This window comes from Meles meles, chromosome 16 (genome assembly GCF_922984935.1).
Source record: "Meles meles chromosome 16, mMelMel3.1 paternal haplotype, whole genome shotgun sequence".
NCBI classification, from domain to species: domain Eukaryota; kingdom Metazoa; phylum Chordata; class Mammalia; order Carnivora; family Mustelidae; genus Meles; species Meles meles.
The window spans coordinates 73,007,153-73,033,787 of record NC_060081.1 but is presented as its reverse complement, the minus strand read 5'-3'; the positions used below and the strand labels follow the sequence as shown (position 1 = coordinate 73,033,787).

General features: G+C 50.4%; 1 protein-coding gene across 4 annotated transcripts in view; it reads left to right on the top strand.

Moving 5' to 3' along the window:
* ATP9A (ATPase phospholipid transporting 9A (putative)) overlaps positions 1 to 26,635 on the top strand; it is a 133,050-nt gene that overhangs the window by 86,317 nt on the left and 20,098 nt on the right. For all 4 annotated transcript variants that reach the window (XM_045980134.1, XM_045980133.1, XM_045980135.1 and 1 more), the window contains exons 15-18: positions 14,353 to 14,514; positions 23,011 to 23,103; positions 24,116 to 24,199; positions 25,553 to 25,723. In XM_045980134.1, the coding sequence (XP_045836090.1) occupies positions 14,353 to 14,514; positions 23,011 to 23,103; positions 24,116 to 24,199; positions 25,553 to 25,723 (510 nt within the window). The remainder of the gene's footprint in view (positions 1 to 14,352; positions 14,515 to 23,010; positions 23,104 to 24,115; positions 24,200 to 25,552; positions 25,724 to 26,635) is intronic.

Sequence of the window (26,635 nt, the reverse complement as noted above, 5' to 3'; positions counted from 1 at the left end):
ACACCCAGTGCTCCATGCAGTACGTGCCCTCCCTATTACCCACCACCTGGTTCCTCAACCTCCCACCCCCCTGCCCCTTCAAAATTCTCTGGTTGTTTTTCAGAGTCCATAGTCTCTCATGGTTCATCTCCCCTTCCCCAGTTTCCCTCAACTCCCTCTCCTCTCCATCTCCCCATGTCCTCCATGTTCTTTGTTATGCTCCACAAATAAGTGAAACCATATGATACTTGACTCTCTCTGCTTGACTTACTTCACTCAGCATCATCTCTTCCAGTCCCGTCCATGTTGCTACAAAAGTTGGGTATTCATCCTTTCTGATGGAGCCATAATACTCCATTGTGTATATGTACCACATCTTCCTTATCCATTCATCCGTTGAAGGGCATCTTGGTTCTTTCCACAGTTTAGCGACCGTGGCCATTGCTGTAATAAACTGGATTTTTTTTTTAACTTTTTTCTTGGAAATAGTTTCAGACTTAGAAGTTGTAAAATTAGTACCAAGAATTCCCCATCACCAAATCGTCATTCCGATTCCTCAAGTGTTACCTATTTTTTACCCGTGCTTTATCATTCCCTGACCCTAGAGGAGTCCGCTGTGGACATGATCTTCTTTTACTTGTAAGTATTTTATTTTTTTCCCTAAAAAACAAGGACATTCAGAGAGCCTGACTTGGGGCTCGATTCCAGGACCCTGAGATCATGAGCTGGGCCAAAGGCAAACGCCTAACCGACTGAGCCACCCAGGTGCCCCTCATACCTCTTGTCTCTTTTGAGGTGGAATGGTTCCTCAGGTTTCTTTGACTTTCGTGGCCCCCACACTTTCAAAGGTAAAGGCTGTTGTAGAATGTCCCTCAGTTTTGGTTTGATGATATTTTGTCATCAAAATTTGGTGAGGACTCAGTTTATTGCAAATTTGGCTCTGTCCTCATTGCGTGTTATAGGGAGACCTGATGTTGGGGTGTCCTGCTCTTCAAGATACTAACTTATGGTCACGTGGATCAGGTGGTGTCCCCAGGTTTCTTCATGGTAAAGTTGCCATTCTCTCTTGCTAATTACTGCTATGATAAAGCCCCTGACTGACAGGGCCAGGGCTCGAACCCAGGGAATGTGTTGTCACAACCCAAACTCTTAGTCATTTTACTTAAATTATTTTTCAGAAACCACTAATAACTTCCCCCCCACTAAAATTGTGTTTATTTATTTATTTAGAGCAAGCGTGGGGAGGGGCAGAGGGAGAGAGAGAATCCCAAGCAGACTCCCCACTGAACACAGAGCCCGGTGTGGGCTGGATCTCATGACCATGAGACCGTGACCTGAACCAAATTCAAGAGTGGGACACTTAACTGACTGAGCCACCCAGGCGCCCACCACTAAGAACTTTTTGACATGCGATCCTCCAGTATCTTTTCATATGTTTTTTCCTAAAAAATGGGAATTTTTTTTTAAAGATTTTATTTATTTATTTGACAGACAGAGATCACAAGTAAGCAGAGAGGCAGGCAGAGAGAGAGGGGGGAAGCAGGCTCCCCGCTGAGCAGAGAGCCTGATATAGGGCTCAATCCCAGGACCCTGGGACCATTACCTGAGCCGAAGGCGGAGGCTTTAACCCACTGAGCCACCCAGGCGCCCAAAAAAATAGGAATTTTTAACCAAGTTTTGTATTCTCTGTTTTAAACTGGATACTTCCATCATGTCTGTTTGCCCCATTTTTTGAATATCCTCAAAAGACAGCTTTTTATACTTACTGTTTATGTATGCACGCTAATGTCTTTAACCGTTCACCTCTTGTGGGAACTTGGGTTATCTCTCATGTTTAGCCTAACATTTATACGCATTTTCAGTGAGTATCCTTATACCTGATATTTCTAGAGATGGTGTGACTGGGCTTATTAATTCAGCAGGCATTCTGGAGTGCCTGTGATGAACGGGGCACTGCGGGCCGGCGGGGGGAGGTCAGCTTTTAACAAGACAGCAGCTCCTGTCCCTAGGGATGCAGCAGGGGCGAAACCGTTGAGCATGTGAGTCTTGGGATCCCAGCTCCGTACCTGGACCTGGCCGGCCGCTCCTCACTGTACCTCCGTGCCCCTGTGACAAGAGGGTTTTCGTGAGCCCCTTAACAGATAGTCAGTCCTGTGGGTCACAGTGAAGGAGTGTTTCTAAGGCTCCTGGTATAAATGATCGGATAATTCCCAGAATTATTTTTATTTTTTTAAAAGATTTTATTTATTTGACAGACAGAGATCACAAGCAGGCAGAGAGGCAGGCGGGGGTGGGGGGAAGCAGGCTCCCCACGAAGCAGAGAACCTGAAGCGGGGCTTGATCCCAGGACCCTGGGACCATGATCTGAGCCGAAGGCAGAGGCTTAACCCACTGAGCCACCCAGACGTCCCCAGAATTATTTTTAAACTATTTTATTTTTCCACAAATGTTACAGGGGCATCCAGTCATGTTTTGTTGTTCTTATGAAGAAGGGTGGGGGCTTCTCCAAGAAAGAGTGCTGGAAAGTTCTGGACTAATCAGAGGATATTAAGGAGCCAGAGCTGGATGGTAGTTCGGGGAGTACTGCAATGATAACCTTTTCCGAAGTTCAGAAAGGGAAGGACTTTTGGACGTGGCTTTCCCTGACCAGTAGCTTCTTTATCCTTCTTGGGGGCCCTGGAACGTGGCTCTGGGGAGGCAACTCCTTGCAGTCCACTCAGTGATTGTGAAATAGCTCAGCTCTGAGCCCAGTCCATCCGTGACCACTGACGTTTGAACCAGCATTTTTAGGGGGGAAAAATGTTGAAACCCTTAGCCAGATTCTGAGATGGGCAGTGTGTGCAGAGTGAGAGATGGGGAAGGGAGGGTGGATGTGGATAATCTGACCCGTTTAGTCGGACTCGTGCTGTCGCAACCAAAAGCTTCAGATGGGTCATCATTTCTCCACCAAATTTAGTCTGTTGGTGCTCACTTTTTTTTTTTTTAAAGATTTTATTTATTTATCTGACACACAGAAATCACAAGTAGAGAGGTAGGCAGAGAGAGAGGAGGAAGCAGGCTCCCTGCTGAGCAGAGAGCCCAATATGGGGCTCGATCCCAGGACCCTGGGATCATGACCTGAGCCAAAGGCAGAGGATATAACCCACTGAGCCACCCAGGCGCCCTGATGCTCACTTTTCCATTTGGAAATGGGAGACAATATCCCTGAATGGGAGATGTGTGAAAGGGCTAGATTCTTGGTAGTTATGCACTGGGAACCAGAAGCTGAGGGGTGTTTGACGGGACTTGAATTTGAACATGTTTCAGACGTTGGTGATCAGATCAGCACTGCTACCTGTGAGCTCCTAACACGAACCATTGATTGTACCTGTATGGGGGTTCTCTAATGCCTGTCCCCCACTCCTGGTTCCCACTGAACTTTGATATATTTGTATTAGTGCTGGGCAGAGTTTTTCCATGAGGGTAAATCTTTCACGGAATGCTTTGTGCTTCTCAGCCCCTGTTCATTAATTGCACTCAGATTCAGACTTGTCATGCTTTTCTAAGATTTGAATAGTGTTCGGGGGAAAAAAATAAAAAGGTATTTTCTTTAGGTCTTTGATGTCGTCACACAAGGCAGTGTTACCTTACCAGCATCTCCCCCCACCCAACAAATTGATTTGTTATTGCATTGTTATTTCATGTTTATGGCAGAATACGTGAAAATATAGATAAGGAAAGAAAGAAGAAGCAAACCGTAATCCGGCTAACTAAAGGTGTGACCACTGTTAATACTTTACCGACCTGCCTTCTAAATTATTTCGAAAGATGTATACTGCAGAATACAGTCTGTGTATATCAAAACACTACGTGACAGAAAGGAGGCTACATCGAGTTCCAGCAGAATCGTTCAGAAAGCTGTACTGTTTCTAAATCCCTGTGGGTTTCCACCTAGACTTGGCTGGGTCTAGAATCCTACCTTTGATACTCTGTATCAATAAAACCTTGTTGGTCTAGGCAAGGTCAGTGTCTGGAAAACGCATAGAAACCGGCTAACCGGCATTCCTTTTACTCTGGGGCCACGGGGATGATTTCTCCCAGTCCAGGGAGGATTCATTTCCTGTAACAGAAAGCAGGATTTCCTAAATTTGTTTCCTGTGCACATTCTCCTTGGGAAAAAGCCTTTATTCAGCCATTGATGACAGCCTGAGAGGCACTGGCCCTGCTTGCCACCGTAGGGTGACGCCCCGGGGAAATGAAATTGGTGTAATCTGGCCAGAGAGAGGTGCTCCGAAGTGCTCGGCCCTGACGGCAAACCGTCTCTTCCTGGATGTTCGGCAGCGTTGGGAGTGGCGCCCGGCGGGCGGGCAAGGGAGGAGGCCTCGCATGTTTAACGTATTTGTTTCTTGGTGTGAATGGTCAAGGAGGCAGGTTGAATCAACCCTAGAACTCATTTTTTTTGTCTTTTCCAGGAATTTTTTCGTATTGAAAACTTTTTTAGGCATCTAAAATCCCCAGTACTAATGTGCTCATTACAGGAAAAGTGAAATTGTAGATACGAGAAAAAAGTGGATGAGCATTAATTTTATCCCCCGCCTAGAGATTACAGTTTTTTGTTTTTTTTTTTTTTTTTTAATTTATTTGACAGAGAGAGAGAGAGAGATCACGGGTAGGCAGAGAGAGAGAGAGGAGGAAGCAGGCTCCCCGCCGAGCAGAGAGCCTGATGTGGGGCTCGATCCTAGGACCCTGGGATCACGACCTGAGCCGAAGGCAGAGGCTTAACCCACTGAGCCACCCAGGTGCCCCTAGAGATTACAGTTTACATTCTGCTATAGATTTGCCCCAGGTGTCTGCTCCTATACGTCGAAACATAACTGCATGTTTCCGTAGTCCAGCATCCTGCTGTAGCACAGGGAAGGAAGGAGCGTGGAGTGAGTTCAGTAGCACCCTTTAGCAAGTCTCCGATGTCCTATTCCTGTAGGATTTCTGTGTGCACGAGTGTGTGTGTGTGTGTTCGTCTGTATGTAGGCATGCGTGTATGTGTGTGCACTTGTGTGCCCTATGAGCCCCTGCCACGTGTGGACTTGTGATGTGTATACGATGGAAAGTTTCTTGATGCCTTGGCCGTGCCTTGGATGCGTCACTAATTTCAGAGCGATTAATGACAAGTTCTAGGTCATGTCTAGGATGTTCTGCGAGGCTGCCCCGTGCTGGCAGCGTAGGGTGAAACGTGTGTCTCCTCCTTACCCGGAGCCCTTCGCTCTTGCCCGCTCTACACGGGACCTCCTCCCTCCCTCTGAGACGCGCATTGTGCTGGGTATCTGAGTATCCTTGCAGAAATAATTCTTTGCATGGATTAGAATTTTCCCGCGCCTTCATTATTAACATACTTTAAAATCGTAGCGGTGCAGTTGTCAGTGACCGGTGCGGCCGTGCACCTTTGCTTCCAGCGCGCCAGTGCCTGGAGTGTCGCCGAGTGGTGACGTGCGCAGAGGCCCGGGTTTTACTAAAATATTGGGGTACTGTGTGTTCTCATAGTGTCTCAGTGGCATTTCAGGACCTGAAATGCCTGTCCACTCTCATGGCAGGTAAGGGCATCACACTGGCTTCTCGTCTCCCCCAGGGCAGTGGTCAGCTGTGTTTAACTGCCACGTGCTGACTTTCTATTTTATTGCTTAATTTTTTTTATTAAAAAAATGTTTATTTTAGGGGTGCCTGGATGGCTCAGTGGGTTAAGCCTCTGCCTTCAGCTCAGGTCATGATCTTAGGGTCCTGGGATCGAGCCCCGCCTCTGGCTCTCTGCTCGGTGGGGAGCCTGCTTCCCCCGTGCTCTCTGCCTGCCTCTGCCTGCTTGTGTTCTTTCTCTCTGTCAAATAAATAAAATTTAAAAAATCTTTAAAAAATGATTATTTTATGTTCTTTTCATTCTAGTCTAGTGAACACACAGTGTAATATTCATTTCAGGCGTGCAGCCTGATGATTCCACCCATCACCCAGTGCTCCTAATGAGGGCCCTCCTTCATCCCGTCACCTGTTTCCCCGTCCCCGTCCCCCTCCGGTGACCATCAGTATGCTCTCTACAGTTAAGAGTTTCTTTCTTGGCTTGTCTCTCTCCCCCCTCCCCCCCTTGCTCATTCGTTTGTTTGTTTTTTAAATTCCACACATGAGTGAAATCGTATGGTATTTGTCTTTCTCTGACTGCCTTCTTTCACTTAGCATCAAACCCTCTAGTTCCGTCCATGTCGCTGCGCATGGCAAGTTGGCGTTCTCCCTTACGGCTGAGTGATACTCCGCTGCGAATGTATATCTGTGTCTCGCCTCTTCTTGATCCATTCGCTTGTCGACGGACGCTTGGGCTGCTTCCATAATTCGGCTATAGTAAATAAATAGGGCTGCATGTATCCCTTCGTTGTTTTATTTTTTGGGTAACTATGCAGTAGTGTGGTTACTGGTTCATAGGGTAGTTCTGTTTTTAACTTTTTATTTTATGTATTTAAAACATTTTTTACTTAAATTCAATATAATTAACGTATAGTATATTATTAGTTTCAGAGGGAGAATTCGGTGATTCATCAGTCGCATATGACAGCCAGCGCTCATTCTGTCTTGTGCCTCCTTCATGCCCATCCCCCAGGGACCCCATCCCCCTGCTCCCCTCCCCTCCAGCCGCCCCCAGTTTGTTTCCTGGAGTGAAGAGTCTCTTATGGTTTGTCTCCCTGTTGTCATTTTATTTTTCCTTCCTTTCCCCTATGCTCATCTCTTTTGTTTCTTCAGTTCCACATATGAATGAAATCATAGGACGTTTGTCTTCCTCTGACTTATTTCGCTTAACATAATACTCTCTTGTTTTTATTTTTGTTTATGTTTTAAAGATTTTATTTATTTATTTGACAGGACAGAGATTGAGAGAGCAAGCGAGCACAAGCAGGGAGCAGCAGAGGGAGAGGGAGAAGCAGGCTCCCTGCCGAGCAAGGAGCTGGACTCGGGCCTCGGTCTCAGGACCCTGGGATCATGACCTGAGCTGAAGGCAGACGCTCAACTGACCGAGCCACCCAGGAGCCCCATTTTTATTTATTTTTTTTTAAAGCAACCTCCGTGCCCAGCGTAGGACTCAGGACTCCGAGATCCAAGATCGAGAGTTGCATGCTTTACTGACCGAGCCAGCCAGGCGCTCCCATTTTTAACTTCTTGCGGAACCGTCGCACTGCTTTCCGCGGTGGCTGCACCAGTCTGAATTTCCACCGACAGTGCCAGACGCTTCCTTAGTGGAGTGGTTTTAGGCAAATCGTCGGCGAGCGGACGGCTGTAGGAAGTGGCCACTTGCTGAACACCTGCTGTCCGTGGCAGCGCTGTGCCCTGGGCAGCCCTTGCAACCCAGTTACTCCGATCGTGTCTGTTTTGCAGATGAGGTGTAGGTTGGCTCCGGGGTGTCCCCAAGGCCATGTGGCTGGCAGGATTAAAACGAGGCAGCCCACGTCCTGGGGCTGGCCGTGTGATGCCGCGGTGCTGCTTCTCCACCCATGGGATGAGGGCTTGAACGTGCTGTGTCACTCGTGAGGGGCTACTGAGTGCTGTGCGCCTGTGTTGGGAGCTCAGGGCTAATGCTGGGTGACCTTCCCAGTGTCTGGTTTTTCTTGCCTTTTCTGAGCTGGCGTTCAGGGTCTCTTTGCCTCCCAGGCTCAGTAAAGTATGTTTTTTGGTCCCTTCCCTTTCTCATTTTGGGCCGCTTCCATGCTTGGTGCTAAGAAACCTTCTAGCAGACCCCAGAAGCCTTGCCACTGAGTGTCTTGTCTTCACCACTCATTTCTCCAGGATCCTATCCTTGGAAAGGAAAACCGACAAGGGTGTGTTTCTCCTCTGGTATCCAGTAACCTTGAAACAGCCCCTTTACAGCTGTACGAGAGAGAAGCAAAGAGCTGTGTGCACAGGTCTTTTCCCAGTGGCTTAGTGGCAGGAGGCCGTTCCTGTGTCCAGGTCACTGTGCTGGGAGATAGAAAAGTATAGCGAAGATACAGCTCACCGAGAAGCAGATTTTATTTTTAGTTTCCCCCTAACTTTAAGAGTAACATAAGCTTGTTATAGGAAAAGGAAGCAGGGGCACCTGGGTGGCCCCATTTGTTAAGCATCCGACTCTTGGTTTAAGCTTAGGTCCTGATCTCAAGGTTCTGAGATCAAGCCCCGAGCTGGGTTTTGCATGTGGTCTGGAGTCTGCTTCAGGTTCTCTCCTTCTCCCTCTGCCCTTCCCCACCACGCTTGCATGCTCTCTCTCAAATAAATAAATCTTTTTTAAAAAAAAGAAAAAGTGAACTATTAGAGAAAAAAATTTTGGTATTTTCCCTTCTCATGTCTCTTCTGTACATAGAATATAAATGTTTGGCTTTGCTCCACATCCCATCTTGATTTGTCCCCTTGGTGATAGATTGTCTCATCCCCGCCCTGGAGCGTCTGTGGTAGGATGTTTAGTGGCTACACTCTTTTCTGCTGCTTACGTACACCCCAGATGACTTACTCTGTCTCCCACTTCTGGCTGTCCTGAGTTTTAAGGTCCCGACAGGTAGCCCGATGGATTCAGTCTCTCTGCACGAGTGTGTATGTAAAAGGTCCCAGTTGTCTTGTTCTGTGGTTTCCCAACCCTGTTGCGGAGAGTGACACTGAGAACCACTGGGGAAAGGCAGGCCTGCGGCTTTGCAGTGGGGCGTGGTGGGTGGTGGGCCCGGTCCGCAGGCTCAGTCCTTGCGGGGCAGCCCGTGAGGTTTTCCCCTGTGGGGCCACATTCATCCATCAGGGGTGTGTGCTCCCCCTAAATGCCTCCTTGTACCTGCGCTGCAGGCAGGGGGACAGTGACCCGCAGGCAGCCAGAGGGGAGGGCGGGAGGGAGAAGGATTTGGCAGGTGAGTGGGGCTCTGCCCTTGTACTGTGGGCCAGGTCCTCCTCCTGGCCAAGGGTGAGCTCAGAGAACAGAGTCAGGAACTTAAGGAGATAACCCTCCCCTGTCAGTGTTATTTATTAACCCCGGGGGCTAAGACTCTTAAACAGTTTGGGCTGCTCAGAAGAGAGGAGGCGCTGTGAGCGTTTGAAGGACAGGGGAGGTAACTGGCTAACGAGCCGCCCTTGGTGTTAGCGCCTCTGTGGGCAGGAGATGCGAGAAAGTTTCTTATTTGGGCTGACCAAAATGGGCTTAACGGGATAGAAGCTTCTAAAGGACTAAGTTTTTATGGAGATGACGCCGTTCTTTTCAGATAAGAATTTTCATCTGATTCATTGAATCATTTGATCCAAGTACTGGGTCATAGAAACATGGGTCAGGGAGTGGCCTTTTACCCCACGATCTTGCTGGCAGGTTCTTAAGCAAGACCCATGGTGTTTTGTTTGCTCCAGGCTATGTTTTTTTTTTAATTTGTCTGTTTTTTTTTTTTTTTTAATATCTGCTGCAATATTTTAAAAGTTACTTAATGTTACCTAAGAATCAACTTTTCTTGAGGAAGATCAGATCTGGAAATGGTGGGCCTAGTTCCTACTCGGCAGTGGTTAGCGGGGCTGGGTGGCTGCTGCCTCAGTTTACCCCTGCCCCCGTGGAGCCTGCCCTCCTCCTGTCTGCTGCCTGTCCAGACCCCAGCGGTGCCTTGTTGACTCAGTTTCCTCGTTAAGTAAAGACTACCTTAGGTCTCTAGACGTACACATAGTCTTGAAAGGCTGGGTTAGGGCGGACTGGCCCGTCTTCGTGAGCCCGAGTGTTGATCTTGAATGTCCCCAAAGATAACAGATTCCGTGTGCTCTTAGGATTACTGCGTATCCTGTTCCTGACAAGAATTCAAGGTTCGTTAGCCTGACCTGGCATCTTTCCCAAGCACATATTCCCAGGTACAAAGGGAAAATTATTAAAACTTGTCACAGGTGGTATATTGCTGACCCACAATGATGAAAAAGCCCTTTCATGGATCGTTCTGGCATGAATTCTTCAGATGGGCATTTTAGGGAGGGGGCGTAGCAGCCTGTCCTTTTGATTTCCTGACCCAAAACAGAACACACAGGCAACTCAGGACCCCAGCTCCCCACCGTCTGTCCCTTCTCAGTTTTCATTTGATTGAGTTAATTTATTTGTTCATTCATTCATTCAACCTTAACGGGGCTTCTTTTTCTGCTGCTGCTCTGACCTCTGGATATTCTGATCCGAAGCCCCAGAGACCCCACTTCTGGCTGTCAAGGACAGGGAGACAGACTCAAAACCTCCCAAATCCTTTCTGCTTGGATGATACGGGATGATTCTTTTGTATGGGAGCTCGGACCCACCAGGATGAGAAAGAAATAGCCTCATTTTATATCATCTTGTTTTGGAAAGAAATGCAGTTGTCTCTCCTGACCCCTGAAATGTTTGTCCCCGCTGCAATCAAGAAGGTCGGGGAGCCCCCCAGTTCCCAACCAGTTTCTTCTCAGTAGGACCTCAGGGATTTCAAGTTTCGAATCAACTCTGACTTAGGTTAACGTGGGCCAGAGAGTGGAAGGTGAGAATCAGAGACCCCCCTCCACCCTGCCCCCACCCTGGGGCTCATGTTCTGGGGGTGTCAGTCCCCAGGGAGACCCAGGGGAGTTTTGATGAGGAAGTTGGACCCAGGGTGGGGGCCATGCTTGCTGTGTGAAGGAACCACTCCATGGAGAGGTTCGCTGCCAAACAAAGTGTAGTTAGAAGGTATTTGCCTCCCGGTGTAATTCACCTGTCAGCATTTGTCGCTGCTTGTCATTTCAGATTTATAGACCCAGCTGTTCCTCCAGTAGTGTCCGTTAGGTCCCTGGCGTGGGGGCTGGGCTGGCCAAGGCCACACCTGCCTTACCGTCCAAGAAGCCCCGTCCAGGTCTGGAGTTCCACATTCTTTCTCGATTGTGGAGCAGGCTCTGAGGGAGTTCCTGTATTTCCTTGACGCCCGGCAACCCCAACTTTTCACGTCTTTTCAGAACAACGAAGCAGGTTTTTCAGGGGTGAAGTCACAGCAGCTTGAAAACAAGACTGGAAAAACCCCTTTCACTAACAATCGTGGTCCGGGGGCCTCCCGCGAAGAGTTTTTCTTTGTTACCAAATTGGTCTGTAAAGGTGTAAACTTTTTCAGCCCGAGTGTCCTTACGTGTTTGTGATATCTTGTGTGGGGATGTGTGTTTCCTTCATTAAAGTTAAAAATAAAAGAAGTGCCCAAGGACCTGATAAAAATACCGCCGTGGTAACAGAGGGATAAAAAGTAGAAGACAGACGTCTTGCTCACACGTGTGGCCCCGACACACATTTTCCGTCCAGATGGGGTTATTTTGTGTATACCCGTGTCCCTTCATTTTAGACTTTGAGGGAGGATTGTTAGCAGATAAGACAGACCCTACTGAAAGTCAGAGTCATTGACTTAAACAAGTTAATGAATAGGTTTCCAAAGGTTGATGTAGGCTCATAGCAAAAAAGACCGAAAACAGTCATTATTACTTGATCAGCCTGTTCCGTGGAGGTGGAGGTCAGCGTGAAGGCACCTGCCATTCATGGGAATCTCGGATGCCTTCTTACGACGTCGTTCAAACAGGGTGGAGTTGCCCATTCTAGAGCATAAGCCTCTTGCCAGCGTAAGCCCTGTCGGTGTCCACGGCAGAAACCTCGTCAGGTATCCGAGCGTAGCCCACTAAAGACGGGTGCGCAGAATGTGTGGAGCTGGAACAGATGGAAAAGAAGCCCCTCGGAGCCCCACACTTGGCAGAGAGGAGGGAGTGGGGGTGGGTGGCAGTGGGGGCCAGATCCCGGGTTGGATCTCCCCACTGCTTCAGGTCGTAGCGGCCCAGGAGAGCCCCGGGGTCCTGGAAACGGAAAGAACCGTGCAGCCGCAGGTTGTGCAGAGTCTCTTGGGAGGAGGGGGGGGGCGCTCAGCACCCCGATGGAGTGGAAGTGTGGGCATCTGTGGGTTCCCTAGGACAGTGACTCTTCTGGTGTCTGGCCCCGACAGGGACCCTGTGGAATATTGCTCACGGTTACAGAGGACCGTATTGGGCACCTGTGTCCCCACTTCCGGGCTTAAAGATAACACAGCATCTGCGAACTGACACCTCCCATGACCCCCTTTCTCTGTCACCCTCCGTCACTCCCCAGGTCTGCTCTCTCCTAAAACCTGCCTCCGTCTCCTTCCCTAAAGATTAAATCTTCCAGGAAGAAAGGGGAAAGGGGTACCTTTTCTTTTTTAGACCCCCCCCCCCCCCGCCAATGCTCTTGGACTTGGCTCAGAATAACATGGCAGCTTGTCTGGCATTAAAATTGCTAGACTCTTGGATGCGTTTCCTATCACTGCCGTCGCCAGCTGCTGCGAATCTGATGTTTTGAAACAGTCGATGGATTCCAGTGGTGTAGGTGAGAGGTCGGGGCTGGGGCTCACCGACCTGTGATCAGGGTGTCGGCAGGGTGTCCTGTGTTGCTCCCCGACACCCCAGGGTGACTCTGTGGCCTTGCCTTGCCCAGCTCCTAAATGCTGTCCGCATTGCTCAGTTTATGTTCCTTCCCCCGTCTTCAAAACCAACCCCCTCTCATCGCCCTGAGCCCCCCTCTGCCCGCAGTTTTCTTCCTGGCCACAGCTGGGGCGTACGGCCGCTTGAGGACTCCTGTGATTATGACAATCCAGAATGGTCTCCCAGGGCCCCGTCCCTTGTCTTTGCCCTCCCGCCAAGCCCGTTTTGCCCTGTAAGGTACAGACTCCCACGGCTGGGGATTGGGATGTGGGCCTCTTTGGGGCCATTATTCGGCCTGCCGCACACCCTGTGAACTTGCCACTCAGTGGCAGGGCGGGGGACATCGGGTTTGGACTCCTGACTACGGCCAGGCACCCCCTGAGGGGATGCTGATGCGCAAGCCCCTGTGCTCTGCGGGTGATCATGTCGGGGAGCTGGGAGCTGGGATGTGTTTCCCTGGGGCTTTTTACTTGGGTCACTTAGACCCAGGAGGCGATCCGGTGACAGCAGCAGCTGGTCACCGCTGCCGGCTGAGAGCAGCCCGGCACCCTTGCCTCTGAGTCTGTTTCTGTGCCCGCCAGGTGGATTAGGTCCTTCTCAGCTCAGCAGGCTGATGAGGGGCCGGCTGACCCCGGGTGTGGGCCCTGCCCCTCGGTTGCACTGTGGGCTTCTCACACTTACTTGTGTCTCCTTCCTGGGCAGTGGCAGGAAGGGCCAGTGGGGTCGCACGTACTGTTGTCCGTCCCTCCCCATCTCCCCTCTCTGTCCCCACCGTTGTGTTCCTTTTCCGCTCGTATTTCCTTCTCTTCCTGGACACTCAGCCGGATTCACTGTGGACGGGGTTTTATTTTCTTCACCAGCTTTTAAAACGTGCATTAATTGCATCTAAAAGAAAATCTCAGGGACAGGTCCAGATCTCTGGTTTTTCTTGAGAAGCTGGAAGCTCTGGCTCTTCCTGCCAGCGTCCTTCTTTGGTGAGACGGGGATCACCGCCCCGTGGATGTGACGCGGGTCCTATTGCCCCCGCCCCCCCACCCCCTCCCCCGCAGTCCTCTTCACTCCCTTGCACGACCAGTCTGGCCCCTGTCTTGGAGTTTGCGACCCCCCTGCCTTTGACCAAAGTGAAGCAGGCCTCACTGAGGTCACTAGAAGCTTTCAGGTGGCAACAGAAGCCTTGCCTCCGGGAAGTGCCGTGTGTGGTGGGTGGGCTTGGGCGCCAGGTAAACCCAGGACCTACCTGGCCTGGCCACGCCACCGCCCACCAGCATCACCTCGTGCAGCTGAATTAGTGACCTTCCTCACCTGCGTAGACCAGTGATCTCCCCCTCGGCAGTACCGCCTTCTGGGCCGGGGGCCTGGGGGCTGTGTTGTGGGGTGTTTAGCAGCACCTTGTGGGACAGGGACCAGGACATGTGAGGGGTACACACCCCTTTCTCCAGTTGTGATGACCAGAACTGTCCCCACACATTGCTCTGGGTCCCCCACGGGCAGAGCTGCCTGGTGGAGACCCACTGTAGACACCTGCCTGCTTGGGTGTTGGAGAAGCTTAGAGCAGAGTGTGAATGAGGGGTTCCCTGTCCCCATCCCTGCACTGCTCCCTCCTTTCCTGCTATTGCTGTGGGCTCAGTCCGAATCCTCCAGAAGGGGGCACTCTCGACCCTGTGTGCTCTCCTGGGAGCATGTAGCCCTCTCTGGGGCCTGGGAGAGAAGGTGAGCGGAATGGTGTGGAGGGCTGCTGGGCGGGTGGCAGCACCTGCCAGCCCAGAAAGACCGATGCTGTACCCCTCCAGCAGACCCAGCCTTCCTCGGGGACACGGTGACAGCTGGCGCTTCGCCGGTCGCAGCAACCCCCCACCTTGGTGTTCGTTTGCTTGACCTCTGAACCGGGACCCTTGACGGTGTATCTGACCTTCGACCTTGTGTCCCGTTTAGGTGGCCCTGGTCCAGTGGACCGAAAGTGTGGGCTTAACCCTGGTGGGCCGAGACCAGTCGTCCATGCAGCTGAGGACCCCTGGCGACCAGATCCTGAACTTCACCATCTTACAGATCTTCCCTTTCACCTACGAAAGCAAGCGGATGGGCGTCATCGTGAGGGTGAGTTTCCCCCATCGGGACTCCCCAAAACTCGAGTCTCCTGTGTGGGTCCCTGTAGCTCAGCCTTCTTTCTTAACCTCTTCTTACCGTCTTTCCGGCGATGATGTCTGTTGTCCAGACTAACGAGAGAGTAGAATTGCCTGAATGGAAAGCATACTCTTGGTCCGTTGAAGGGGACAAGACCTCAGATGGTGGATCAGCTTCTGGTTAACCTAGTTCTAGAGGGAAAGGTCTCACGTACGTGGACTGGGCCTTTCTTGATATAATGCATTCCTCACTGTGTACGCTTTTGTTTAAACACCTGTCTGCTGAGGTGAAATTCACGTAAGTGAACCATTTTAAAGTGTGTGATTCCATGGCGTTTAGTAGAGTCAGTATTGTACACCGACCACTTGTTTTTTTCTTCTCTTCTCTCTCTCTCTCTCTTTTTTAGAGCATTCATGTGCCCTGGGGGGGGGGGTGGGATGGAGGGAGAGAGAGAATTTTAAACAGGCATGGAGCCTGTTTGGCTCACCCAGCATGGAGCCCAGTGTGGGGCTCGATCTCACGACCCCCTGATCATGACCTGAGCTGAAATCAAGAGTCAGACCCTTAACTAAGTGAGCCACCCAGGCCCCTGCAGCTACCCTTTCTGTCAAGTTTCCAAACATTTTTAATCACCCCAAAAGGAACCCTCATGCCCTTTAAATATAGTGACTCCCCATTCGTCCTTCATTCTAGTCCCTGAAATCACCCATCTGCTTTTTGTCTCTACAAGTTAACTGATTCTGGATACTTTCTGTAACTGGAATCCTATGATACGTGACTTTTGGTGTCTTGACTTCTTTCATTCAGCCTGGTGTTGTGCTGGATCCATCCATGTTGAAGCACGAACCAGAGCTCCATTCCTTTGTGTGGCTGAGTCATCGCTTGTCCATTCGTTGTCGATAGACATTGGGTTGTTCCACCTTTTGGCTGTTGGTCGTGCTCCTGTGAGCACTCGTGTGCAAGGATTTGGATACCCGTTTTCAGTCCTTTTGGGTAGAGACCTAGGAGTGGAATTGCTGGGTCATACTGGGTCCATTACCTACTTGCTGGATAATTCCATCCTTTAACTTTATAAGGAACCTCCAAATAGTTTTCTGTAACACGGCGCCATTTTACATTCCCAGCTGATGTGGGAAGGTTCCATTTCCCCACATCCTCACCAACACTTTTTATTTTCCTTTTTTTTTTTTTTATTATAGTCATTGGGTGGTTGGGAAGTGATATTTCATTGTGGTTATGATTTGTATTGACTTAATGACTGTGATGCATATCTTTTTGTGTGCTTATTGGCCAGTTTTATATTTTCCATGGAGAAATGTGTATCTAAGGCCTTTGCACACCTTTTAATTTCGTTGTCTTTCTGTTGTTCAGTTGTAAGAGTTCCTTACATAGTCTGGATATCATCTCGGAGATGGTGTGTAACTATTTTCTCTTACTCTGTAGGTTGTCTTTTCATTTTTTGGATAAAATTCCTTTGATTCACAGAAGTCACTTATTTTGACCAAGCACAGTCTATCTGTTTTTTCTTTTGTTGCCCTTGACTTCAGTGTCATATCCAAGAATTTATTGTTAAATCCAAGGTCATGAAAATTTACCCCTATATTTTCTTTTTTTTTAAAGATTTTATTTATTTGACAGAGAGAGAAATTTACCCCTATATTATTTATTTATTTGACAGAGAAATTTACCCCTATATTTAGAAAGAAAATTTACTCCCATATTTTCTTCCTTTTTTTAAAAGATTTTATTTATTTATTTGGCAGAGAGAAAGATCACAAGTAGTCAGAGAGGCAGGCAGAGAGAGAGGGGGAAGCAAGCTCCCCACTGAGCAGAGAGCCCGATGTGGGGCTCGATCCCAGGACCCTGAGATCATGATCTAAGCCAGAGGCAGAGGCTTAACCCACTGAGCCACCCAGGCGCCCCATACCCCTATATTTTCTTTTAGGAGTTTTGTGGTTTTAGCTCTTTAAGTCCTTGATGCATTTTGGGTATTTGGGTATTTGGGTATTTGGGTGGTTGGGTATTTGGGTATGCCGCGTGAGGTGGGGGTTCAACTTCCTTCTTTTGCAGGTGTAAATACAGCTGTCCCAGCACCATTTGTTGGAGAGACTCTTCTTTCTCTATTGAGTAGTCTTGGCCCCCTTGTTGTAATTCAGTATTTTAAATGGTTTTCATTTGTACAATCACAAAAGTTATTGGGAAAAAATTTAGTGATCCTTCAACATCATCATTTTGTTGCATTTATTTTGAATTTTGTTTTTTTATATTTTGAAACTTTTATTGAAATACAGGAGCCCCAGAGAACAGCGCACACATCCTAAGTGTGCAGCTCAAGTGTTTTACACGGTTAGGGCACCCATGCGACCAGCATCCAGAGCAAGGACCAGAATCGCAGCCTTCGCTACCCCAGCAACCCCCTTGTGCTCCTTCCTGGTCACCTACATCCATCCCTCTCCCCACAGGGATAGAACCACTCTCCCAGTTTCTACCACTGATTAATCTCTTCTTGAGATTTTCTCCTTACATCAAAGAAATCATGCTGTACATTTTCGTGTTTGAGTTCATTTGCTCAAATTTGTATTTCAAGATTCATCCCTGTTTTTATAGGTAGTGTAGTTTAAATGTTCTTTTAAAAGAAATAAAACATTGTGTATTCAGTGGATGGCCCATCTGCCCTTCCTGCATGTGCTTCCCTTCCATTCCTGCAGAGGTTCGTAGTTTTTAAGGAATTTTAAAATACTGTTCTCAGACATGGTTGGATATAAATAATGCGTGTTACGGTTTTGCATATTTTTATTCTTCGTATAAGTGGCATTGCATCATCATCTCCCTCCGTGTTCTTAACATTTACTTATTTATTTTGTAAGATTTTATTTATTTATTTGACTGAGATCACAAGTAGGCAGAGCAGCAGGCAGAGAGAGAGGAAGCAGGCTCCCTGCTGAGCAGAGAGCCTGATGCGGGGCTCGATCCCAGGACCCTGGGATCATGACCTGAGCCCGAAGGCAGAGGCTTTAACCCCCTGAGCCACCGAGGCGCCCCTGTTCTTAACATTTAAAAGAGCTTTATGTTCATACACTTTACCCTCCGTGACTAATTGTAGCCCTGTCGGAGGGTTCCACTGTATACCTGTACCTGTCTTCCTTCGGCTCGCTGGGGTTTCCTGCTGATGCGCATCCAGGAAGTTGCTACTTGTTTTGCCACTGGAAACAGTACAGCCACGCGTGTCCTTGCCCGTCCGGATCTCCATTACACGTGGTGCTGCTGTTTCTCTGGGGGGTGTGTCCAGAGGTCGCGTTGCTGGGTTGGCAATACATATACATCTTTACCCCTACCAGAGATCATCAACCTTTTCCCCCAAAGTGCTTGTACTAATCTTGGTCCCACCATTCCTCCACATCGTCCCCACTGTTTGATGGCATCAGACTTTTAAAATGTTGTCACCGTCTTGTTTTACCCTTTGTTCTTTGGCTCAGAGAACCTCACTCTCCATTCCGGAAAGCCTGGGAACCCTGTGTTCCAGACACCACCGTGTGCCGTAACTCTTAAACCTGGCTGGTCACCAGAATTACCCAGGGACCTTTAAAGTGCAGATGACTCTGTCCCATCTGGACCTCTTTTGGTATTGGGATGGTTCCTTGGCATTTGTAAGGGTTTTTCACATCATTCGGCTTGATTGGAGAAAACTCTGCCCAGATCAAAGATATGACTCATCTTTTTTTATTTTGTTTTTAAAAGAAACAAGGCATTGAATTTAAATAAAATTTTAAAAATTAAAAGAATTAAAGAAAACAAAAGAATGAGGCTCCCCTCTGCCCCGATCTACCGAAGCGTTTTATGCCTTAAAAAATCAAAGGGCTGTAGATTCCATTATGATAAATCTGTATTAGTAGTACGAGTAGTTGGTGATCAGGGCTCTTAGTAGTAGTAGCAGAGGTACTAGGAGTCGCTGTAGGAACAGCGATAATGTAGTGCTAGGTAACATTCAATGATGCTTATTGCGTGCCAGATGCTCTTCTGAGTGATTTGCATAATCTCGTTAATTCTTCCCATAAGCCAACAAGGTAGCACCATTCTGATTGGTGTTTGACAGAGGAGAATATTGAGGTGTAGGGAAGCCAAGCTGTCTCCGCAGGTTCGCCTCGCTGGAGAACGTGGAGCTGGGACTGGCCCCCGGTCATGTGGCTGCCAAGTCCATGCTCTTTCACCACGAGGACCTGGGAGTTCTGGCGCGGTGCGAGGGGCGTCGAAAAGCTCCTAGAGCCCCGTAGTGACGTTGGGGTGTGGTGTGTCACGTGTTGCTGCATAGCCGATCACCCATGGTGTCTCACCGGGGTTCTGGGCCAAGAATTTGGGTGCAGCTTCGCTGGGTCCTGTGGCCCGTGGGGTCTCGCAGTGCTCAGCTGGGGCAGGATCCGCTTCCGGATAAAATCAGTGTTGTTGGCAGGACTCGGCCCCTCGTGCTTGCTGGACTGAGGGCGTCAGGTCTTCACTGTTTCTGGCGGGAGGCCACCCTCGTTCACTGCTCCATGGGCTTCTCTGGAGGGCAGCTCCCGGGTCAGCAGGCTTCGTTGGAGGGGACGAGGGAGCGTGTGAGCAAGGTGGAAGGCACAGTCTTAGTCATGCGACCTCAGAACTGGCCGTCCATCAGTCAGTCCCGCTTTGCTAACTAGAAGCAGGTCACCAGGTCTGTGCCCCCTCCCCCCGCTCAGTGGGAACAGGTCTCCCTGGGCATGGATACCACAGCGTGGGGGTCACGGAGAGCCCTTGAAGAAGCCGCCTCCCCTCCATGTAGAAACAACTGCATTGTGATGACCCAGGGACGCAGCGTGAATGTGCTTGGAAATGGACACATTTCAAGGGGTTTTTATGTCCCCGATGCCAGTAGGAACTTTGAGACTCAACAGGACACATCTCCTTGGCAACTTGTGGGTGGGAAGGGAGCTCTTTGTCCCACGCTGCTGCCGCTTCCCCCACGGGCCTATACCTGGCCCGACCCATGGCTTCTCAACCGTATCCTGAGCACACATCTGATGTCAAGGACATCCGTGGCCTGGAAGCAGCAGCAAAAATCAGGTGGGTGGGTGCTTCCTGGTGAATCAGAGTCATTATCTCCCACGGATTTACTTTGGTTCCAGCTTTTATGTTTTCAAGTTCTAGGACCATGGGCTCTGCTGAAGTCATTTGAGGGCTGACTCATCCCCAGATACCCAATATCAGCCGTTCTAGGATAAGTGAGCCATATCCCCCGCCCTTCCTTTCGCTCTGAAGGGCTCTCCTTCCCAGATGCGCGTCCTGGTCTATGAGCTGTGGCCCCGTGTGTTCTCACAGCAGGGACAGTAGGGGATACTTGTTGGATGGGCAAATCATTTTTTTCCAAACCGCACCCCACCCTCCTAAGTTTACAAAAAACAAACCTTTAGTTAAGGCATTCAGAAAAAATACATATGTAAGGAAAGAGCTCAAGCTCTAATCATCTTTATTTTCACCACCGAAAGATGAGTCCCTCTTCCCTTTCCAGAGAATTTCCTCTCAGTTTTTATTTTCTATGCATAGAGGAGTGTACACGTCCACACAGATATTAATGAAATTGGGATCAAATGTCACATTAAGGGTTTCTAAATTCTCCCCGCATTGAACAGTATATATATATATATATATATATATATATATATATATATATATGGTGAACATTTTCTGGTATCAGTGAAAGGTGCTTTTTATGATTTCAATGTGTGCATGGTGCTTGGTGGAACAAAAGTACGATTCATTGAATATTCCTTTCCTTGGCAGCTAAACCTTTCTCACTTCTCACTACTAAAAGTCAGTCCGTGAGCATCGTCTTTAACGAAATGCATTATTATTGCTAAGTTTTCTCGTTTGCTGACCTGTCTCCCTCTCTGTGGTTCTGACGGTGGAAAGCAGCTTCCAGGGCGTGTGGGCAGGTTCTGTACTCTGTAGAGATCTCTCCAACTCCTCCAATGAAGGGGTTCTCGTCCCGGGGCCATTTTGCCTCCAGGGGACATGCAAAAAAACGGTTGGGAGATTCTTTGGGTTGTCACGACTCAGGGTGGTGCCACTGAGGTCACCTGGTGGGTAGAGGCCAGGACAGCCGCCTGACAAAGAATGGTCCCCTCCGTGTGGTCGTTGTGTGGGGCCTGCAGCTCCCGTCTGACGCACCCAGACAGCCTCCTGTCATTTAAAGATACCAGCCCAGTTACCCGCCGGGAGGAAGCGTCAGCTCAGCTGTACGTCTCGGTTTCGTGCCTGTGGACTGTTAGGAACGTGCTCTTGGCGGGTTCGTGCCCCACCCCCACCCCCAAATACGCGTGAGCTCATGGCCCATACTTGGCAGGTACTTCCTGCACTCACAAAGCAAAGTCTTGCCTTGGCGTGAATCTCCGTCTTCTGAGGGCTTCTTTGGGGCCGGTGTGCTCGTCTCTCTCGTTGCCTGCTTTGTTTTTGTTGTGTACAGATGTTCCACTGCCCCCCCCCCCCCCCGCCATCCCGCAATCATTGCTGTAGATCATACCCCTGTCATTGTTTGCATAAAAGAGGCCTTTGAACAGGGGCCAGAATCAGACCACAGTGGAAAAAGATGAGGCCCCAAAACAATGCCGTGCGACCAGCAGCTCCCCGTGAATTTACGGCGTGGTGTCGCCATCGTCTGAGAGCGAAGTAACCTTGTGATGAACCGGGTGGGAGGAAATGAGTATAACGGGAGGAGACGGTGGATACGTGTTTATATTGGACGAGCTGGCCGAGCTCTCCCGAGCACCCTCGGCAGGAGAGGAAGCTGGGGGCGGGGGGGGGGGTGTGCTATTTCCTATCCCTGTGTTGTTAAGCACCATTTGGGTGAAGGGAGAAGAGCCCTGGGACGCTTTCACGCCGTTCTCCTTGGCCCGAGTCACAGGCACGCAGAGGCGCGATCTGTGGAACGTGCACCAGGCAGAGTTTCCGCTTTGGAGAGGAGGTGCTCTCCGGAGTAAGTGTGTCATTCTCGAAGACTGTCGGTGATCACAGGGCATTAGAAAGCTGTCTTAAAGGAGGAAACTTACACCGAGAATTTGGCTTTGGGTATTTATTTCATGTGTAGTAAAGAGAGTTCACAGGCATGCATTCTGGGCCTCCCGGGGTGACGGGATTTAGGCAGGAGGTAGGAAGGGCCATGCTTTGCTTCCTTGCCCGTCTCCCCAGCCTTCAGGCTCCCTGCGGTGGGGGTTGCCAAGGAAGGAATGTCAAGAAATAAGACCCAGGGATTTTACCGCCGTTCTCCAAAGCCAGGATTTCTCAGCCTCGGTGCTCTTGACGCTGGGACCTGAGGATTCCTGACTGGGGCTGCCCTGTGCCCTGTGAGATGCTTCTCAGCATCCCTGACCTCTACCCACTGGATGCCGGTAGCATCCGCAACCCCGAGTTGTGACATCCAAAAAGATCACCAGATATCGGTAAATGCAAAATCTCCTCCACTGAGAACCACTGGGCTAATAAGCCTTGGTCTCCACACACGGCGCACTTGAGGGGTGTGTCACGTTACCATCCCCCGAGCAGGACTGATGACGTTGCGCGGACGCCGTCTCTGTGTCCGGCCCTTGGCTGTGCGCTCCGTGTAAGTGACGTCATTTAAGCCACAACAGCCTGTGTGGTAAGAGTTGTTAGTATTCCTATTTTACAGATGAGAAAACTGAGGTTTAGAGAAAAGAAGAAGCATGTCCAAGTGCACACAGCTGAAAGCTGGTGTCGGGTCTAAGCATTCGACGCCGGGGCCATGGTGTTACCTACTCCCCAGAAAATCTGGTCAGTGTGAACGAAAACCTGGGTCATCTGATCCCTAGCTAGGTCCTCGGGTGGACGTAAGGGTCTGGAAGTACCAGGGTTGGCAGTTCTCAGGGAAGACAGTTTGCTCCCCAGGGGATGTTTACTTATGTTCGGAGACATTGGATTGTCCCCATGGGGGTGCTGCTGGCATCTGGTGGGGACAGCCCGGGGACGCCTCAAAAGGTCCTGCAGTGCACAGGTCAGCCCCCGCGGCGAAGAATTCACCAGCCCGTATGTGGATGATGCCAAGGTCGAGAACCCCGCTCTGGGTAATGACCTTACTTCCCCACGTTTCCAGGTAGACCACAGTTTGATGATCCTGGCAGTCCCGTCTGTAAATTAAGATGCGCTTCCAGCGTGGCAGTCCGTTCCTGTTGGGATAGTAATAACTAAAAACAAAGTCCTTAAATCCTTTTGATCTTGCTTTCATCATTTAATGCGTTTCCAAATGCTTTGAGTTTTCTTCTGTTTTCTTGTGGCCTTTGCCCCAAAGTGAGCCCCCCCCCTTTCTGGCTTTTTATCTTTAGCCAAATGAGAAAACACTGGCGTCCGCTGAGTACACTTTGTACGCCATCTGTCCTGGGAAGTGGGCATAGGCGCAGAAAGTGGGTGTTCCTCTTGGGTATTCATTCTCTTGGGCCCCCTCTCTAGGATGAATCCACCGGAGAGATCACGTTTTACATGAAGGGAGCGGATGTCGTCATGGCTGGCATCGTGCAGTACAATGACTGGCTGGAGGAGGAGGTGAGCGGGGGCGCGGAGTGAGAACCGGGCTGCAGAGGCATGTCTGCAGGCTGCCCCTCGCATGGCAAAGCGAGATGGGGCTCCGCTTGTCACTTGTGCCTACGTAACAGGTGGCCCCCAAACTTAGCGTTAAACAACACGCTTCTATTTCTCCTGGTTTCTGTGGGCCAGGGATCCGGGCACAGCTTCGTTGGCTCCTCTGCTCAAGGTCTCCAGAGGGTTTGCTTGGGGCCAGCTCTCATCTGAAGGCTCACGCGGGGCAAGACCCACTTTCGCGCTCACGCAGCTGCCCTGTGCAGGAAGTCAGCTCCTCTCTGGCTTTTGGGTGGAGGCAGGTCCCGGGAAGGCGGGGAGCACTTGGGGCCACGTCCCCGGCCGCCTCTTCTGGTTGGTGGTCTGGAGAATTGGCCACAGCCAGGAGGGAGGAAACTCTCCAGTTTATCAGGCCAGTCTTGTTTTATCTCTCTGCTCCAGGTAGGAAAAGGCACATTTTCCATTCAGTAATATTCTATTTTCAGTTAGAGGGTGGCAAACTCAAATGCCAGTGGGGGCCAGGCAGGTAAGTCAAAAGAAACAGGCTGGGGTGTGTTTTTTCTAGCAGGGTCGCACTTTGTGTGTTATGCGTATTAGAATCCTCTTCCCTTGACAACTGTTTTCTGGGAAGACCTAGAAGCTGCTGCTTTTTATCCATCACCGGTTGTGGTTATTTGGGGAAGGTGGGGGCAGTTTCATCTGAGGTTCAAATCCAGACTTACCTGTGAAGTCTTAACAGCGTTGACTTAAATTTTGAAATGTTTACTGTGTGAATCAAAGACAACCTCTGTTTGGCCTGTGGGCTGCCATGTTGCGGCCTCCCTTGAGAAGGTTTGCTTTAGGGGAAAGCCGTAGTCCGATTTGCCACTTTCGCCAGCCTCTGTGTCCACTGTAGCGTCCGGCCCTCCTCCGTGAGAGTCTGGGGCTTGGAGGTGGAGCCCTTACTGTGCCTGTCCACTGACTGTGGTCTGCTTTGCAGTGTGGAAACATGGCGCGAGAAGGTCTGCGGGTGCTGGTGGTGGCGAAAAAGTCTCTAGCAGAGGAACAGTATCAAGACTTTGAAGTAAGTGGTCCTGGGACCTTTCTGTTACTCTTTGCAGCCCTACCCTTTCCTCCCCCTGGTCATATGTCCTCCCCGTTTCCCCCTCGCTCATTCTCCTGCAGCCCTACTGAGGTCCTTTCTGAGCTCCCCAGGCTCACTTCTGCCACTGGGCCTTTGCACTTGCTCTTTCCTCTGCCTGGAACTCTCTTACCACACAGGGCTCCATGGCCTGCTCCCTTGCTGCCTTTGGGTCTCTGCTCAAATGCCACTGCCCCTGAGAAGTCTTCCTGGACTTCCCGTCTAAGGCAGCCCCACCTCACCGCTCACCGTCCATCACCTGCCTCACTTTCTTTACTATGGGAGTGCCACCGAGGATGACCTTGTTTCTGTGTTTCCATCTAACATTCTTCTCTGAAGAATACAATTTTTTTCAGAGCTGAGACGGTCAGTCTGGTTCACTCTTACATCCCAGCACTTGTTAGTCATGGACACATGGTATATCCTCTGGAAAATTTGAAATGATTCACCTTCTTGGAGCCCTCATTTCTTTACGTTGTGAAAAGAGTTGAACTAGACCATTGACTTTGACGGTCAAGGGTCCCAGCGTGAATATGTGTGGTTTATTGTCCTCTTGTCCCATAAATTGTGTGTTTCTTGAGGGCAGGGTCCCTGTATCCCCTGGCCTGGCACAAAGCCTAGCATGTGCATGGGCGTGTGACCGACTGGGAGAGAAGTGTGGCTGGGGACAGGCTTCAGGGGTCCTTGTCCTGGCCCACCCAGAGTAGCTATGCCTGAGTCTGTCTCTTCCTTGTGCTTGAGTTCTCTGCGGAGTTTTATTTAGCAAGAATTCTAGCCCTGATAATTGTCCTTCCATGTTTAAAAGCATGTGTTTGAAACAACCCATTTGGGGATTTTTTGATTTTCTTCCATGTCTTTGCTAACCCTGTAAAGTGGCTAAACTGAAGGGTTGGGTCCATGGTCTTTGGAGGTGAAACTTCATCTTCAGAAAACCGGGTGATCAGGGACTTTTGGTCACAAAGTGTGTGTGGTGTGTGGGAGAACGTGCTCGCTTTTTGAGATCTTGAGTTGTACCAATCCTTGCAACGTCCCGGGGAGGGTGTTACTATTACTGCTGCTTCATGGATGAGAACAGTCGAGAATCAGATACGTGGAGCAACTTGCTGGAAGTTGCACAGCAGGCAAGTGTAAAAGAAAGGGTGGTACGAAGGCCTGTGTAAGATCTGGGCCGACGAACTTGGAAGGACGCTGGACATCTCTGTTCATCCCTTTGAGGTCCAGCCACGCCCTGGGGTTCCCCGCTGGGTGTTCCCCTCCCCACCCTAAGCAGTGGCCGCGTCTCCCGCCATGTCGCAGGCCCGCTACGTCCAGGCTAAGCTGAGCGTGCACGACCGCTCGCTCAAAGTGGCCACCGTGATCGAGAGCCTGGAGATGGAGATGGAGCTGCTGTGCCTGACGGGGGTGGAGGACCAGCTGCAGGCGGACGTGAGGCCCACCCTGGAGACGCTGAGGAACGCGGGCATCAAGGTAGGCTGACCCGGCCTGGGGCCCAGAGGCTGAGATGCTCGATGGTCCCCGCAGCTGAGCGTAGAAATGAGAGAGGAGGGCGGGGAAGAGGTGGGAACCGAGGAACCTGAGGGCGTGGACAGTGACCAATGCCCTGGCTGGGATGGGCCACTGTGTCCCTCCCGCCCCTCGGGCCCTGTTTCTGGAGGACATCTCTCCCTGCCCCCCACCGGGCTGCAGGAAGGCGGGACAGGGTACCGTGCCTCCTCCCTCCAGGCGGCTTGGGGTGTCCGGCACATTCTTGTTGAGCCACCGGCCGGCCATCTGCCAGTTGTTCTGGGTGAATGAGTGGCTGCCCCGCAGACTGACCTGCCTGTTCCAGCAAACTGCTGTCTTCACACGGTTTGGGGCCAAAAAGAAAAGAAACCCCGGCGTTTAATCCAGAGAGGCCAGCAGAGGGCGCCAGAGGCACGGGCGCCGCCTTTAAAGAGAGCGCAGCGGCCGGGGGCTGGAAGCTCCAGGACTCCGGTGTGTCTGACGGTGTGTCTGCCGCCCGCGTCCACCCAGAAGCGGCCCACCGAGGCGTCCTTGGCCCCGCGTTGGGCACAGGCTCCCGTGGGCCGGGCTGCGGTAGTAAAGGAGCTCCGGCCACCGTTGTGCCCTTGGGGGGGCTTGTGCACACATGGGCGTGTTTCGTTATAAACCCGATGCTGTCTTGTGTCTTCGGGCCAGAGGCCTAGTTTGTTGCAAGGAAACGGTCAGCAAGGTCCCCCTTGTGGAGAAACAGTCCGAAGTCAGAAGGGCTCGCTTCTGTTGCGCCGCGGTGCTCAGATCTGTCCCTGGCAACTTCCGTGGACCTCGTCTCTCCAAGTGTGGGCCTTTCCAGTTCCTGCTTCGGGCTCCATCCCGAGCTTCTCCTCAAAGCTGTTCTCT